This window comes from Leptinotarsa decemlineata, unplaced genomic scaffold (genome assembly GCF_025532065.1).
Source record: "Leptinotarsa decemlineata unplaced genomic scaffold, Ldec_3_MD MMD2_tig00004307_RagTag_RagTag, whole genome shotgun sequence".
Taxonomy (NCBI): domain Eukaryota; kingdom Metazoa; phylum Arthropoda; class Insecta; order Coleoptera; family Chrysomelidae; genus Leptinotarsa; species Leptinotarsa decemlineata.
The window spans coordinates 13,091,602-13,109,331 of NW_027412606.1; the positions used below are offsets into that span (position 1 = coordinate 13,091,602).

Consider the following 17,730-nt stretch of genomic DNA (forward strand, 5'->3'; position numbering starts at 1 on the left):
TAACTTATTGTAATTGTATTGTATTGTGATTTGACTTATATCCCTGTTCTGTAATTGGGTGTAACCTGTAGAACAGTGTACCTATAAATAAATTAATAAATATTTCGCCGCAAAAAAGCATATTGTATCCTGAAACTTTTTAATTTTCTTTGGCTGTTTAGCTTTTTTAGCGTTTTATTTATTTGTTTTGTCAGTCTTAGTGATAGCTTTAATAGTGTTCTTAGGATTTTTTTTTTGATTTTTTATCTAGTCTTTCAGTAACGTTCCTCACTTTATTTTTCTCAAATGTCTGTTTTTGATCTTCCTTGTGTACTGGTTACTATTTCCGATTTTTGTAATTTCCTTTTACGAGTAGGTAGTGATTTATTTGATTTGGCATGATTTGGTATAGGTCTCAACATAAAGGGACTGTAGTGAGAAGTTGAGCATCCAGGTGTGGGATCCAGTGAATTGCTCGCATTTTGTTGAATATTTACTTCAATTTCTGACTGCATTGTATCACACACAGGGATACATTTTAGAGTTGTATGTGAGGCCAAGGATAAATTTACGATGTTATTTTTGCTGGCGTAATCCAAAGCTGGGAAATACTTATGGCTCTCGTGGTTGTCGACTAGAGGAAGTATTTTTTTCTCAAAGGTAGGTCGAACATATTTCACAAAAAAATGCATCCAATCAAGGAATACCTCACCTAAAGTCCAAGCATTTAGAGTACAGGTTCCTTTAGTGTCGGGAGGCGCACCTGTTTCTTTTCTTTAGCGTAGGTGACTGCTAAAGTCTTGGTTCAGGCTAAAAATACAGAATCCATATCCTTGAGATGTTATTAACCTTTCGGCGGTTGCGCGCGGACTGTCACTCCGCAAGTTTAACATTTTTGCGATAGTTTTTTGATAAGCATGTTGGCAGCGCTGCAAGTAACAGTAGTCTCCTGGAATATCTTGATAATGATCAGTATAGAGTCACAGGTTAGTGGTTGCATTTGTTCCAGTGTCGTGTCCGTTGCGGAGTGAAACTCCGCGCGCGACCTTTCTTGTACCTATTCTTATTTCAAGTTGCGGAGTGAAAATCCGCGCGCGACCTTTCTTGTACCTATTTTTACTTGAAGTGAGATTTCAGTAATTGCTGTCATCAAAGGTAAGTCTATAATATTTGATTTCTGAAATGTGTTCAATTCATCCAAAAATTTTAGATGTGCTCCTGGGAACAAGAACAAAGGCATTTGGAAAAACTCATGTCAGAGTGTTTGATGGATAATGATACGCCTGATGCTGATTTTGAAGATGACGTTTCAGACTAGGATAATGTCGAAACACAAGAGGATATTCTTGAGACACAAAATATCGATAGTGACACAGAACAAGAAATTTCAGACCTAGAAGATTACAATAATGAAACTCCAATTCAGGGACCAACATTCACAGGAAAAGACAATACAACCATTTGGTCTAAATTTCCAATACCCAGACATGGACGAACTAGGAGACAGAACCTGATAAAATATTTTCCTGGTGTGAAGCCACCAGTGACAAACTTGAAGAAGGAAGCAGAAATTTGGTCTCACTTTTTTTCTGATACAATTTTGAATATAATTGTGGAGTACACAAATCAACACATACAAGAAAAACGTGTTCATTATCAACGAGAAAGAGATGCTAAAGATACCGATTTATTGGAAACCAAGGCGTTCCTCGATCTTGTATATTTATGCGGAGTTCTAAAGTCTAGTCGCCTGAATCTTGAGGAATTGTGGGATACAGGAGTAGAGTTATTTCGACTTACGATGTCTAAACAAAGATTTTGTTTCCTCTTGCAACATAAGGTAGGTGCGGCCAATAAGGCCTATCGGGTAATAAGGCCTAAGTAACAGAAACACAACTTTAAATGGTTCCCGCTAAGCGAAATCACAGTCATAGGTAGCAAACCATCCTAGATGGCGCCCCAAACCTGTTACGACTCGCAAGCCCGCGTGCTGCCGCCAGTGCGACATCGCTCATTGTGGCCGGCGGACACACGTCTCGATTTATAATATAACGGTCGAACCAAACGTAAGTATTTTTTTCATTTTTCCACTTTTCCACATTATTTTATAGTTAACTTTTCTATTAGTTAATGTTTTAAAGACCTGTATTGTACAAAATAGTATAAATTAGACAAAATAATAATATTTTAAACTTTTCTTGACAATGTGGTTGGTTGTTAATAAGGTCTATAAAATTTGACCATAGGCCTTATTACCCTCCTTTATTAATATCATCGAGTGACTATTTTACTGTTTATTAAAGACCTTTAGAAATGAAATAACAACTGTTTTTAATTGATTTATGGTTTTCAGGCAAACCTCATAATCACAATGCCTTCCAAGCGAGCATTGTGGTCTGAAGATGATCTGGTGGCAGCAGTCAGAGCAGTACAATGTGGACGGTTGAGTATGTACAAAGCTGCTGAAAGGTACAAAGTACCCAGAAGAACTATACGAAACCACCTCCAGACCGCCAGTTTAAAAAAAACCTTGGGCCGAAAACCTTTACTTAATGAAGAACAGGAAGCTGAGCTTGTGAGTAGAATTGTGAGGTTTGCTGCAATAGGATTACCTGTTACTCCAGAGATTCTCCGCCGGTTAGTCTTTAAATTTTGCGAGACGAATGCCATCAATCATCCCTTCAATCAACAAGCTAAAGTTGCTGGTAAGGATTGGTTTAGGACGTTTATGAAGAGACATCCGGAGATATCACGTCGAAAGGCTCAGTTTATGAACCCGGCCAGGGCTCAAAAGCTTAATAAATTTATTGTAGATGATCATTTCCAGAGACTGAACGAAGTTTATGATAAATTGGATCTCAAAACTCGCCCTGAGAAGATTTACAACATGGATGAGAAGGGCTGCCGCCTAACGATTCACCACCAGCAGACTGTTTTGGCACAGAAGGGAGCCAAAAGAGTTCATTTACAGTCTTCAGAACACGCCGAAAGTGTCACCATCGCCGGTTGTGTGAACGCACTTGGTACTAGCATACCACCAATGATAATTTTTAAAGGCAAACGTTTGAAGCCTGAGTTATATGATAATTTACCACCGGGATCATTAGTAGAAAAATCTGCAAAAGGTTATATGACAAATGAACTGTTTAAAGAGTTTTTGAAGCACCTAGCCCGCTACAAAACTCCAGGAAAGTGCCTCTTAATATTTGACGGGGCAGCTTGTCACTTAGATCTATCCATCGTGGAAGTTGCAGATTCACTCGACATAGCATTGTACTGCTTACCTTCCAATACAACCCATGAACTGCAACCACTTGACAAAGCTGTCTATCGATCATTTAAACACCACTGGGATTCAGAAGTTTTATTATTCAAGGAACAAAATCCAGACAAAAAGCTTACCAAGGCACGCTTCAATATTATACTTACTACTGTCTGGTCTAAATGTATGACACATAGTAACATAACAAGTGGTTTTAGAGCGACTGGTTTGTATCCATTTAATCCGCACGCTATTCCTGAAACAGCCTTTGCTCCATCTGTATTGTCAGAAGCTCCAGCTCCTGTACCAGACGTTGTAGATGTAGAAAATTCTCCACCTCACGTCCCATCTAGGCCAACAGCTTCCGAGACACCCCAGACATCGACGTCCATGCAAGAACAAAGAATTGATAATACCCCAAAAAAATCATCTGAAATGTTTTACAGAATGGTTTACGGTAGTTCCAGTTCTGACGATGAGGATAATGTACCCCTCGCTCAAGTGAAAAGAGCATCATTTAAGCAACTCCTGCCTACACCAGCTAAAAATACCGAAAAGACACCAACAATCAGAAGAAAAGCCATCAATTATAGAGGAACTCCAGTTACCAAAGACCTGTTTGATAAAAACAAAATAGAAAAAAAGACCTCAAAAATGAAAAGCACAAAAGGAGCAAAGAGCAGGAAAGAGAATAGAGAAAGTTGGTACTGTCACGCATGTAAACAGGAGCAAGAGACTGCTATGAGGATGTGTTGCAAATGCAGCAAGTGGTACCACGAGGAGTGCGTTGGTTTAACAGAGGAGGATGATGATGATTTTGAGTGTCCAGATTGTGCCTAATTAAAGAAAAAATGTTATTTTTAAGTCTTTACTGTGATTATCGTATTACTATTATTTTATGGATCTCAATGACCAAATATAAGAAGATTATTTCATTTATTTTTGTAGTTTAAAGTCTTAGGCCTTAATATACTACCATAGTTTAATAAGGCCTAAAGACAGTGTTTTTTAAAATGTTTAATTTTAACTTTGTTTATAGCAGAAGTTGCTGTTTTTCGTTTTTAATTAATAGTGATTGACATAAATGTTTGATAAACATTAAAATTTACTGATTTGTTTAAACAGTCTTTGATTTATTTAAATTTCCGCTTAGCTAGGCCTTATTGGCCGCACCTACCTTATAAGGTTTGATGATTCAACTACACGTGACGCACGAAAGAAATACGACAAGCTTGCTCGCATTCGAGAAATATTTGATAGCTTCGTCAATAATTGTAAAACTGCTTACTCTCCGTTTGAATACGTAACCATTGACGAAAAACTCGAGGCATTTCGCGGGCGGTGTAGTTTCCGTCAATATATACCCAGCAAACCTGCTAGATATGGCATAAGAATGTTTGCGTTAGCCGATTCAAAAACATTTTATACGACCAATTTGGAAGTGTATGTTGGCCGGCAACCTGAGGGACCTTTTGCAGTGAGTAATTCGCCGAAAGATGCTGTTCAAAGACTTTGTGAACCAATAAGAGGAATAGGCAGAAATGTTACAGTTGACAATTGGTTTGCCAGTATGGCGCTTCTTGAAAATTTGCAGAAAAATTGCAACTTAACTCTTCTGGGTACCATAAGAAAAAACAAGAGAGAACTGCCTCCAGAATTTGCTCGTCCTTCAAGTCGTCCTCCTCTATCAAGCATGTTTGCTTTTCAGAAAAATGCAACATTAGTCTCTTATATACCAAAAAAGAACAAAAATGTTTTATTGGTATCGGGCATTCATTTTGACGACAACATTGATGAAAACACTAATAAGCCGGAAATCATTATAGATTACAATCAGACCAAAGGAGGTGTTGACTGCGTTGATAAGCTCTGTGCAGCTTATGATGTTTCAAGAAACACTCGAAGGTGGCCTATGGTCTTTTATTCATTGTTGAATGTTGCTGGAATCAATTCTTTTGTCGTATATGCAACTAATAATTCGAAATGGAACATTCAAAGACGACAATTTTTACGAACGTTATGTTTTCATCCAATTGAAGGCCATCTTCGCCGCCGTGCCATTCAGAAAATTCCAAACATCATGAAAGTTCGAATAAGAGGAATTTTAGGATTAGAAGAACCTCTACCTCCTCCGACTTTAGATAATGCTCGTTGTCGTTGTGCCTATTGCGATCGAAATAAAAATAGACCAACTCGATTTTCATGTGTTAAATGTCAAAAATTTGTATGCTTGGAACATTCACTCAATATTTGTCGTGATTGTTCTGATCTTGGAAATGAGAGTGAATGAAATTATGTTTTCTATACTATCCCAAGATTCTGAGTTTCATTTTGTTTATTAGAAGTATTATTCTTATTTTTTAATAGAAATACATTATGAATTAAAGTTCGTTTGCTGTTCAGTGTTGTTTTTATTGCAAAAATGAATTAATTACACCAAATTCTTATAGCGGACGGACAGTCCGCTCGCGACCTTTCTTGTCTGAAAACTGGATGCGACCGCCGAAAGGTTAAATCTATTTCCTGATCTTCAGTAAAAACAGGACGGAATCCGCGGAATCGGCCCAGTTTTGGAGCCGCGCTGCCAGTTTTTAAATGTCTGTACAAGGTTGCATAAGCCAACCCATACTTTTTAGCTGTGTTCTTCATTGATCTCCAGCTTTGCACAAATTAATTGCCGTTTGCATGACATTTTTATCCCACGATCACGACCCTTGTTTAGTTTTTTATTATATTCATTCACCATCTGAAACAAATAAATGACATTATGAGATCGTAAGTCAATAATCACAAATTACGGGCAAAGTGGATACTATATTCATTTGGCACCATAGGGTGTTTCATTAAGTGCTTTCTATCTTTAAATTTTAATAAAACAAAGCGTGTGTGAGATATCATCGACATTTTTTATTCGTTTGAAAGACCAATTGATGCTATTATGTGTGGAATATAACATCAATCAAATCTCCACCACGACTTCTCCGGGTGAAGCGCATCCGAAACGTCCAATTTTCCATGACTCTGGCGCATAAATCAGACTAAATTTGACCGATGACATGGATTATGTTGACTTTGAGGATCGTTTATTCGTATACACCTGCGACTTAAGAAAATTCCACAAGAAAAAGTCTAACGGGGTCAAATCGCACGATCTCGGTGGCCAGTTCACATCACCTCCACGGGAGATGACCATGCCCTCAAATCGCTCATGCAGAATATCCAACGTGGCCAAAAGAAGTTAATCGTCGACATTCAGTCAGACGACGTCGTTCTCCAAAAAAATATAAACCGATAACGCCGTCACCTCAAAATCCACACCAAATAATGACTTTTCGGAATGCATTGGACGTCTTGGATCTCATAAGGATGGGTATTCAGCGAACACTCGTTATTGTCTACTGTCGTTCACTTTCAGTTTCTGAGTCAGTTGTATTTTGTATACGGGTGCGACCCCAATTCAAGACGCAAAATTCGCCAAGTTGTGGTTTGCGAAAAGCCGAGTTCTTGTGAACGACGCGAAATTGACTGCCTTGGATTCACCAGCACACTCTCACAGATAGTTGCGATGTTTTCGGTAGATCTTGCGTTTCATCGATATGCGGGTGTTGGTCGATCATTTACTGAACCATTGGACTCAAATTTATCCACCACATTGCAAATAGTCCTCTCGATAGGATGATTATGGCGACCGTAAAACCCATATTGATAAAACAACAATTATTTGCATGTGTTGTTGAATGCTATATCCGTCCAAGGTGATTTGGCAAAACTAAATGAATTAATGACAACTAATTTGACAGATGTAGTTTCAACAAGATGGCCGTTATCAACTGTTGAAGTTTGTAAGTTCCTGTTGAAAGACCCTATAGATTTTAGAACGTGATGAATAAGACATCTATAATTCATTTAATATTTTTTCACAATCATATTGTTGAGCTTATCGGTGAATTCAGGAACTCATTTAATGTGTGGTATCCGAAAAAAAAAATGTTTCTTTTTGAGTGACATCTTAAAGTGAATCAATAAATACGTGTGAAGACTCGTTACAAGTTACATTTTTCATTCTCTTTTTGTTAAAAATCATTTTCCAAATTACTCCAAACTTCTAAAAACCAGACTGATGCTGGAAAAGTTGAATGTTCTGAAGAAAGTTTTCCCTTCATTGAGCCCTCCTAAACTGGAAAGACACAGCTGTCCATTGAAGAACTTAAATACTGCTATGAGATGTAGTACAGGAGACTTGAAAATAATCTGTAGTGGGCTCAGAGCCAGTTTCATTTGAAATTTCAAAAGTAAAATGTCATCCATCACGTTGTATTCTTCAAATTCCAAATCCGTACATATTCTCACAAAAAACGAATTTATTTCAGTTGTCAATAGATTGGTGAAATGCATTAATAACCCTTTTATAGCTGATCCTACTATTGATATCTCGGAAATGATAAGACCTGAAAGGTTGGTCAAATTATACAAGTCCAAAACAATCACTTTTCCCAATGCGCTTCGTTTCGACGCGCAATTTACTAAATAACTCTTCTTCATCTCCTGGAAGACGCTAACTTGGTTGATGAAATGCGAGTCTAGAAGAGTATGGCATGTCTGGTAATTGCAAAAAGTGCTTGTTTTGGATATATTCTATGCCAAAGGTTACAGTTTTATCTTATATTTTAAATCAGACAAGAGTTGCCATTTGTGAAGTCAATAAAAACTTTGTTCATATCGTAACTGACAATGACTGTTTCTGAAATATTCACAAAAATCTTAAATTTTCGAATTTCATTGGTTGCTTCTATCGTCTCCATTTCAAATAATATCAAAATAAGCCCGACGAACTTGTGCTGTTTCATGTTTGTTATGATCTGGTAAAAACCAGTTTCCACAGAATATTACATTTTATTCTTATGGAAACAATTAGCGTACAATTCTGGAACAATTTGCAACATTATGACGTATGTTAGATAAATATTATAGTGAAATGTGCGGTTAATAACGGAAGGCGAGTAACATTGCGTCATAGATACTATGTTTTGTTGGCATTATTATTCCAAATTTGTGTTTCATACTTCAGACTCAGATTTATGTTTTTCCGAAATATAATCTCTAAATTCTGAGTTTGAAGTTGGAATTTCCAAATTACAAAGTTTGGGTTTTAGTCGCGAAACTCATAATTATAATTTAGTAGGATGAGTTCTGTGGTTTTAGTTTTGTGATGGCAACAATGACAGTGAGATAACGACAGTACGACAGCCTATTCATTGTTTGTGAGGTTATGTTGTATCATACGTTTCAACAAACGGAAAAAGGAAGCTTTGCTGTTTTCGGTCTTTAGATTTGCAATTATTGAAGTTTGTATTTGATAGTATTGTTCCAATTGTATATTGGTACTGTCAATTAAATTTACAAAAATGATTTGAGGACGACCTACACGAATTATACAAATGAAGTGACACGATATTGTGAAACTTTTGATGCACTAGTTTCGAGTGACAAAGCTATTCTATAGCAGATATGTCTTTACCTCCATATATATTGGGGCCAAACCCCTGGGCCACAATGATGGCCCAACAACACCTGGCGGCGGCTCATGCTCAAGCACAAGCAGCCGCTGCTCAGGCTCATGCACACGCTTTGCAACAGCAAATACCACCACCACATCCAAAGTCTGATGTTATGACTGAAGACAAACTACAAGAAAAAGGTACTAGTTATGCTTTTTATTTTTTTATATTCATATTACAGCTATTGTTTTCAGCCCAAAAATGGCATCAACTTCAATCAAAAAGGTTTGCGGACAAAAGAAAGTTGGGATTTGTTGAAGCACAGAAGGAAGACATGCCCCCAGAACACATAAGAAAGATTATAAGAGATCACGGAGATATGAGCAGTCGCAAATACAGACATGATAAGCGAGTCTATCTAGGGTAAATTTTTGTTTATTTGGACTTATAACGTTTTGTCCACTAACCACAAATCTCTGCTTTCGGTAGTATGACCATTCCAAAATCAAAGATTGGACTATTTCGGGAACTTACTTAGTGTCATACAATAACACTATCCCGTTCAGCAAACCTTTATTTACCCATTTCAGTGTTTTTAACGAATAAACAAATTGTTTTTCTCACAAAATTCCCTATACTTGAAATCATATTCTGAATGATATCGTCACTTCTCTCTAGTTTTCATTATTATTTCTTGGCCATATCTCAAAAAGTTGGATCATATAAAGAAACCCTGTGTAGCTTTCCTGTGTACAATCTATTTTTCGATTCCATTACAAATGTACAAACTGAAGAGTTTTTTCATTAAATTTGAAACTTCTAGCGTGAAATGGTCAAGTCTCACTAATCTCCTGATGATGCTGACTTGCTTAGCGAAACCCATGGCAAGAAAGCATTTTGTTTTGGTGAGGAAAAAGTATCAATTATCATTGAGGTCAATTACTCAAAATATATTATACAATATAAACCCAGAACCAAATAAATACAAAGTCTGTTGAATTAAGAAAAAGTTGTCCATTTCAGAGTTTATTTAACTGATGTTTAATCCACTAATGAGACGATTATGGTAATATATCAGTGATGTTGTCACCAAAAAGGCTAACTTATATTGGGTGATTCTCTTTTCTGATTTTTATTAACAATTTAAATTGGTTATGGTTTGTCAGAGAGGTAACTTCAGAAAAAAAAATGTATATAAGCATATTGGGCACATTGTAATTGAATATTTTGATAGAAAAATATAGAAAGAAAATTTGAACGAAAGCAAATTATTACTAACAACTAATGAAATAATTTGCAGTTGAAAAAGTTCAAACCAGACCTCTTTGTCTCTCAGCATTCCAGAAGTTGGGCTGAAAATCTGTAACTATTGTTGTGAATTTTTTTTGAAAGATACTTTTATCGTCTAAATGTTTTAAATATTTTGCATACGATCAAATGAGAGTTGCAAATAGAAGTGCATAATGGTCTGCAGTGCGGGATTATGAAAAGTAGTAATTATTTTACAAGTTATTTCAGGAAGTGGTCTCTGAAATACAGACTTTTCTCTGGAGGGTCTCAAATAGGAGAAAATAATTGATTAATTTTTAGGGCTCTAAAATACATGCCACATGCTGTAATGAAACTACTTGAGAATATGCCTATGCCATGGGAGCAAATTAGAGATGTTAAAGTTTTATACCATATTACTGGTGCCATTACCTTTGTAAATGAAATACCTTGGGTTATTGAACCAGTGTACATTGCGCAATGGGGGTAAGATTTCAAATTTTTTCTTTGATAAAATTTAATATGTGTTTACCTCGCAGAACCATGTGGATTATGATGAGAAGGGAAAAGAGAGATCGTAGACATTTCAAGAGAATGCGTTTTCCTCCTTTTGATGATGAAGAACCCCCGCTCGACTATGCTGATAACGTTTTAGATGTTGAGCCACTTGAGGCTATTCAAATTGAACTGGATGCAGAAGAAGATTCTGCTATTGCAAAATGGTTTTATGATCATAAACCTCTAGTAGGGTCGAAGTATGTAAACGGACCCACTTATAGAAAATGGAACCTTGCTCTTCCAATGATGGCTACTTTATATCGTTTAGCTAACCAGTTGCTGACAGATCTTGTTGATGAAAATTATTTTTATTTATTTGATACAAAGAGCTTTTTTACAGCAAAGGCATTGAATATGGCTATTCCTGGGGGTCCTAAATTTGAACCACTAATAAAAGACATGAATCCTGCGTAAGTGAAATTCATCTGATAAAAATTATTTTCTGATAAAAATATATTTTCTACTCATGAATTATTTTTTTTAGGGATGAAGACTGGAATGAATTTAATGATATCAACAAAATCATTATAAGGCAGCCTATTCGTACGGAGTACAGGATAGCTTTCCCATATTTGTACAATAATATGCCCCATTTTGTTCATCTATCTTGGTAAGTTGTCATCTATTAAAATATGATTAAAACCACACAATCTAGAATTATCATTAGTTTATTTTAATGGTATTCTGGACATGTGGAATATAATTTTTAATTGCAACTTGATATTCTTTTCATTTTCAAGAGACCAATGAAAATGCTGGTACGATGCAAACAGCTATACTTATTTTTATTTGCCAATGAACAAGCAAATACTCCTTTTACAGTTGTTGGATGACATATAAATTATTTTTCTGTTTTCAACTGGATCAAGTAAGAATACATTCACTCAGGTGTCCTTGCCTGTATAGTTATGTATAATCCGTGAATAATAACAAAATTAGGCACGCTAATGATTCATAACTGTAGCACACGAAGAAGAAATGAGTTAAAACTACCTTACTCCTGTCTGGCTGTGATACATGTCTCTACAAGTTATCAAGGCATCATATGCTTCAACTGTGTCATAGAACTATTTGGAAATACATACGATCTGCACACTTTTTAATCAACACTTTGCAGCTACCTAATAAAGAATGCATTTTATTGTGTGCAAGAATTTTTTAATTTCTAATGTTAAGTCAATTAAAGAAATGTTTTGAGCTTTTAATATGTGTGCATGTCTCAATTTTTTTAAGGACAAAACACAAGTAACACAGGAAAATCCTTAAAGCTCTCTAAGAGCGGTGCCTGTGCGAAAGTAGCGATTCACATTGGATTTGAATCGCTGGAGATTAAATCCATTTGGAAAAACTTTCTCAGGAACTTTATTCCACATAAACGCTATATATTCATATTATACATCATGTCTTGAATTTTTCAAAAATTTCTCTCATTTTTTTTAATTCACTCTTGTTTTTCATAAGAATGTCTGGTTGAAGTAACTCGGTAAAGGTAACAAAATATTTTCCACCATTCCACGAAGTTGGCAAACATTTAAATAAATGAGCTCCAACAGATAATTGGAATTATTTGATTGTCTTGAAAGGCAATCTTGTCATATAATCATTAGAAGTTATATTTTGTGGAGTGTATCAAAGTTCTTTAACTATCTTTTTTGAGGGTATTTTCACCTTCTGCAATCTGGAAAAAATAAAAAATGTAGTTCAGTGAAACTGGCTGATATTCAATTTATTTTGATTTTCACCATGAAAGGTTTACAAAATCGATCACAATCATTGTCTATTATGAAGATTTGTGGTTGGAATCATGACATTTTCCATAATTTGCACTCCTTTTAGATTTATTGTATAGGTGTATAATGTTTGTGCACTCTGGCCTTTTATGATCAAAGGCCCCACATTCATGGCAGTTGGAACTATATGTTTCTTGTCGAGAATGGGAGAGCATCTTCCACGTTCGCTTCTGCTGTTTGACCTCATGAAAATTCATCTTTTACCTTGAAATTCTGCTTGTGAATGCAGTTTCATCATTTTTAATTAGTTTATTCGACTCTGAACGTCATTTTTCTTCCTCGTTCATTTGTCTTTCTCTTCGACGTATTCTAGAGATAGATCATTACCAATATATTCTAGAGGTGGCAAGAAAAGATTACAGATAATGTCCATTTTTTCTAGTTTATTGAATCAAAAACAAAAAAAAATGGGTATTTGAAGTATTTGAGTCAGCAAACTTTAACTGAAGTAGTTGCTTCTTTAAAAGTAGTTGATTTATTACCTTTGGAATGCATTCAACAAGGTGTTTCATTTGTTTTCTACAAAATTTTTGTCTATTCTGAATGGTTATCTGCTATTAACTTAGTAATGGACCTCTTCAAATTTCTTCTCTACACACAATTAGTCACTCTCTCTGTTGGATGGAAATAGGAATCTGACAAAACTAGAGAAATTCCTAACATTTTTTTCTTACAGTAATACCTGTAATCAAAATTTCTAATTATCAAAATTATTTCCATGGAATAACAGAATTCCGTACTTTTCTACTTCACTCATCTTTGCTGATTTATTAAAGTTCTATGATTTTCCAGTCAGTACAGTGTGTTTTTTTTGTTCTATCTGTCAATTTCACTGGCCCAGGACCATAAACTTGTAATTTGCTATTTAGGTTCCTTCTACTCTCATAGATATAATAAAAATACTTTTGAATACAGAAAACTAACGTAAAGTTCTTTATTTACCAAACAACAACTAATATCAACAACATAAGAGTATACATAAACACATAAAATGTTATCACAATATGAATAATAATATAACATTGCATGAATTTCTTTAGTTCCGACTTCCATTTTCTGATATCATATAAAATGATTTGAAGTCCCTGAAAAATACTAATAAAAAAAGAGAATTAAAAATGAATAGCTGAAAATAACAATTATATTAAGCAAAAAAACCTGAAATGAAATAATAGTGAAATAAAATACAAGTAAAAATAGAACAATTGAACAAAAAATAAAAAAAGTCAAGAGATTTCAAGCCAACTTACTTCACGACGTTTCGATTGTTGGTATCCACAATAATCTTCAGGTGATGACTGGACTAATTCCTCCAAGATAAGGCCCGGGCCATTTGGCCTAGAATGGCCTAGAGTATTTTTTGACCAGAAATAGTGCATAATGTCAAAATGGTCAAGGCTTTCGCGGCCTAGGTTTTCAGTGTCACTATTTTCCGGGTTTGAAGGCCGTAGCTTTTTGGAATATCTTCCTGACGTTTCGCTGTCGCTTCCTCAGAGCTGTATACATCTTGAGTTAATATCTCCGATGACTGGATATTACGGCTGCGTAACACGTATTTATGTTAACTGCTCAGGCAGTTTGGTGTGCTAATACCAGGATCTGGCTTAAGTAAATTACGTAAAGAGTGTTTATATTGATTGAGGTAGTCTGGTGTGATAATACCTGTACCTGGATTTGGTAAAGTAGCAATAATGTTCGTTGACCCTTTTCTACCTGCCGTCATGCTGTTTGCTATTCTTGAACTCCTTAGAATGGGATTCTATATATAAACCCCAACCATTTTTACATAATTATATGGTATATTAATTTCCTTTTCAATCAAAACCAAACCATAGGTGGTACTTTGAATTTTTTTACCAAAATCTAGCCCTTTCACTTATACATGTTAGATTTATTGACCACTTCACACATTTACATGTGTTTGTAACATCCACATCAAGAGGTAACCTTAATATCAAAAAAATTACACAATACAAATTACAAATTATTATACGAAGGATAAGTAAATTAATCCTGAGATTGAGATGATATAAAAGGTAAAAAATTTCATATTTATAAAGTTTCTTCTGTGAGGAAGATATGATTATCAAACTGGAGACCATAAATATTCTTCAAAGGAGTAAAAACATCGTTTAAAGAGATTGAATGGTTGAATTGGTTTTGAACCGAGATCCTGTTACTTAGAATGAATAGGGTACAGAAAACTTGAGAACGAATAAATGAGCTAATACAATATAATTTGTTTTAGGTATCATACTCCAAATGTGGTTTACATAAAAACTGAAGATCCCGATTTACCTGCTTTTTACTTTGATCCTTTAATTAATCCTATTTCGCACCGTCATGCAGTTAAGAGCTTGGAACCTCTACCCGATGATGATGAGGAATTTATTCTTCCTGAGACTGTCCATCCATTTATGCAAGAAACTCCCTTGTATACTGATAACACAGCTAATGGAATAGCTCTCTTGTGGGCTCCTCGACCATTCAACATGAGATCGGGTGAGTTTAGTAATTTGATAGGTTGACAAAAATGAAATAGAAAATTCAACATTAAAATATCTAAAATAAACAAAAATTGTCCGTAATCAAAAGATCTCTGGATTCGTTTACAAAAACTATATGATATGAAAAAGAAAGGTTTTGGCTTTCTACTTCTGCATTCATTTATACACTGATTTAATCCGTACATATTCATTAAATCACAGGCTAAGATGAATTTAATATTGGATCTAGGCAAATCTTCACATATATGCTCAAAATCATCAAGAAATATTGAGTGACTAGCATCAGAGGAATGATACAAAGAGCTAATCAACATGATTTTCTTTATAATACACCAATAGTTGCCATTTAAAACATTGTTTGCCTATTGAATACATTTTTATGTGCAATGAAACTTTCAATGTCACTGTATATAATGTTTGGATTCAAATGTATATTAGGATACAGTTCTAGTTTTTTTTTACATTATTTTTACTTACAATGGTAGGTACATTGTTGAAATATCTGATTGTTTTTGAGTTTTCACATTTTTTTTTTGTATGATCCCTTTGCTTTTTATTGGATGTTGAATCACCCAGTGATTCAAGAGACATTATTGATATTGGAAGGCTTAGAAAAACTATTCATTTTATTTTTCTAAACCGTCCATACTACAGTATGACTTGAATTTTTCAGATAATGTTTGAATTTCTTTTTTTGTATTCCACCTAAATTTTATCATGCAAGTTGTGATATCACTTTTACCATATTCTTAGTTAATTGTATTGCGGTGTTTCTCCGTTTGGTCTTGTCATTATTGTTTTATTATAAGTATTCTTTTGCAAAAATTTTATACTCTTTATTATTATATTCCGCAGGGTAGTATATTGGGCCCAATACTCTTCATTATATATATATATACAAATGACACAAACTTGGTGGTAAATTCAAATTTCGCTAACATAGTTAATTACGCTGATGATACTAACCTATTGTTGACAGGTGCAAACTTATCACACATAATGAAACATGGTAATATTTTTTTGGGAAAGAAAGTTTTTGGCTTTCTACTACTCCATCTGATACAAAAAAATGGATGAGAGAATCTTCCAAAGAAAGGAAGGATTAATCAATTTGAAAATAAGTAACTCTATACATGGATGTGTAGATCATGCAAAGAAGTAACTTTCAGACACAAAATGAAAGAAAGTCCTCCTGAAACAGCTACTTTCATATAAACATTGAATTACACGAAAGAAAAAATTCTTTCGAAACAAATACTTCTATATGAACACTGAATTATACAGAAGATACTTTTCTCTATTCAGTTTGTATATCGAACATTCGTGGAGGAATAAGAATCAGATATCATTCACATGAGTTCTACTTTGAATGAATGGTAATAAATTGTACTCACATGGAACACTGTCACCCTAACTGGTATACACGTGTTTCGCCTTAAGACACTTGCCCTAAGGCTCTTCAGAACCAAATTGGATAACATTATAGAAAATACACACACTTCATTCATGAATTACGATTTTGAATGTCACGGAATAAGCTTGATCTGCTTATGACATTCAAAATCACTTTCAATGATTTTAGAGTGACCTGTAACACCTCTGTGAAGTTTTTGGGTATATCAAATAGACAATCTCTGCAGAAAACTTTCTTCAACTACATATGCTATGAGAATTCTCAAAAAAAAAACGTTGACAGTGATATTCTGATGACTGTCTACTATGCTATGAATAAAAAAAACTTAAACTCATGACCTAACTGTTTTCAATATCGCAATAATTTATTAAATTAGTTGTGAAGATTTTAATAAATGATATGTTGATCAAATTGAAAAAGCTATAAAAATTTATTTCAAGGAATATACAACATATAAATTTTGTAGATCAGACTTGTCTATGATTGCAAAAAATGCTTGAAAATTAGTATGTTTTTGCCAGTGTTTCTTTTTTCATATCTCTCACATTTTATGAATTTGAATTGTAGGACAGAAATGTGTTAGCAAATAATGCATTATTCATCAGAACTGGTTCTACTTGTTATGAAAATTGAGTAAAATAAGTTCATAACATTTGTTGATATGCATCTAGAATGGAAAATTGTTACTCAAGGAGAAATGCCACTAACATTTGACTTTGTAAACTTTACTGGTTTCTTTTACTATTAGGTCGGTGCAGAAGGGCCATTGATGTCCCTCTTGTCAAATCCTGGTACATGGAACACTGTCCACCAGGTCAACCTGTTAAAGTGAGAGTCAGCTACCAAAAACTGCTCAAGTATTACGTGCTGAATGCCCTCAAACACCGTCCACCCAAACCACAGAAGAAGAGGTACTTGTTTAGATCTTTCAAGTCGACAAAGTTTTTTCCAGACCACCACCCTAGATTGGGTGGAAGCTGGCTTGCAGGTTTGTAGACAGGGTTACAATATGCTTAACCTGCTGATTCACAGAAGAATCTCAATTACCTCCATTTAGATTACAATTTTAATTTGAAACCAGTGAAGACCCTGACCACAAAGGAGAGAAAGAAGTCTAGATTCGGAAATGGTGAGTTCAAGATTTTGTGAAATATATATAAAATACTTTGAAATTATTGTTATGATAACTAACTAATGAATAGTTTGTATTAATTTACCATAAATGCAATATTCGAATTATATCTAGACAATAATCGTAGAACCTTGTCATCAGTAGTTAAAAAAAAGGACCATTGTGAAAACAAACCTCAAAAGTTGATATTTGTGTGACCCACAGATCAAGCTGATGGAGTTAAGCACCAATCATTGAAAAATAGAAAAACAAATGATTTCTCAATTCCCATAAGTTTTTTCTAGTTACTCTTACATCTACCTTAATTGGGGATTTTTACAC

At 34.7% G+C, this 17,730-nt stretch overlaps 2 protein-coding genes across 2 annotated transcripts in view; both read left to right on the top strand.

The window, feature by feature from the left end:
• The first annotated feature begins 1,826 nt into the window (after positions 1–1,826).
• Positions 1,827–4,263, top strand: LOC141483929 (uncharacterized). Its single transcript, XM_074179018.1, has 2 exons — positions 1,827–2,045; positions 2,333–4,263. Exon 2 carries the CDS (start codon positions 2,351–2,353, stop codon positions 4,079–4,081), a length of 1,731 nt encoding a protein of 576 aa, XP_074035119.1. The 5' UTR covers positions 1,827–2,045; positions 2,333–2,350; the 3' UTR covers positions 4,082–4,263.
• Positions 4,264–8,475: 4,212 nt separating this feature from the next.
• The window catches only part of Prp8 (pre-mRNA processing factor 8), a 38,342-nt gene continuing 29,087 nt past the window's right edge, over positions 8,476–17,730 (top strand). The window contains 9 exon segments of the mRNA XM_023170878.2: positions 8,476–8,939; positions 8,994–9,162; positions 10,330–10,494; positions 10,548–10,976; positions 11,051–11,176; positions 14,605–14,858; positions 17,026–17,219; positions 17,221–17,305; positions 17,308–17,406. Coding sequence (XP_023026646.2) covers positions 8,750–8,939; positions 8,994–9,162; positions 10,330–10,494; positions 10,548–10,976; positions 11,051–11,176; positions 14,605–14,858; positions 17,026–17,219; positions 17,221–17,305; positions 17,308–17,406 — 1,711 coding nt within the window. The 5' untranslated portion in view covers positions 8,476–8,749.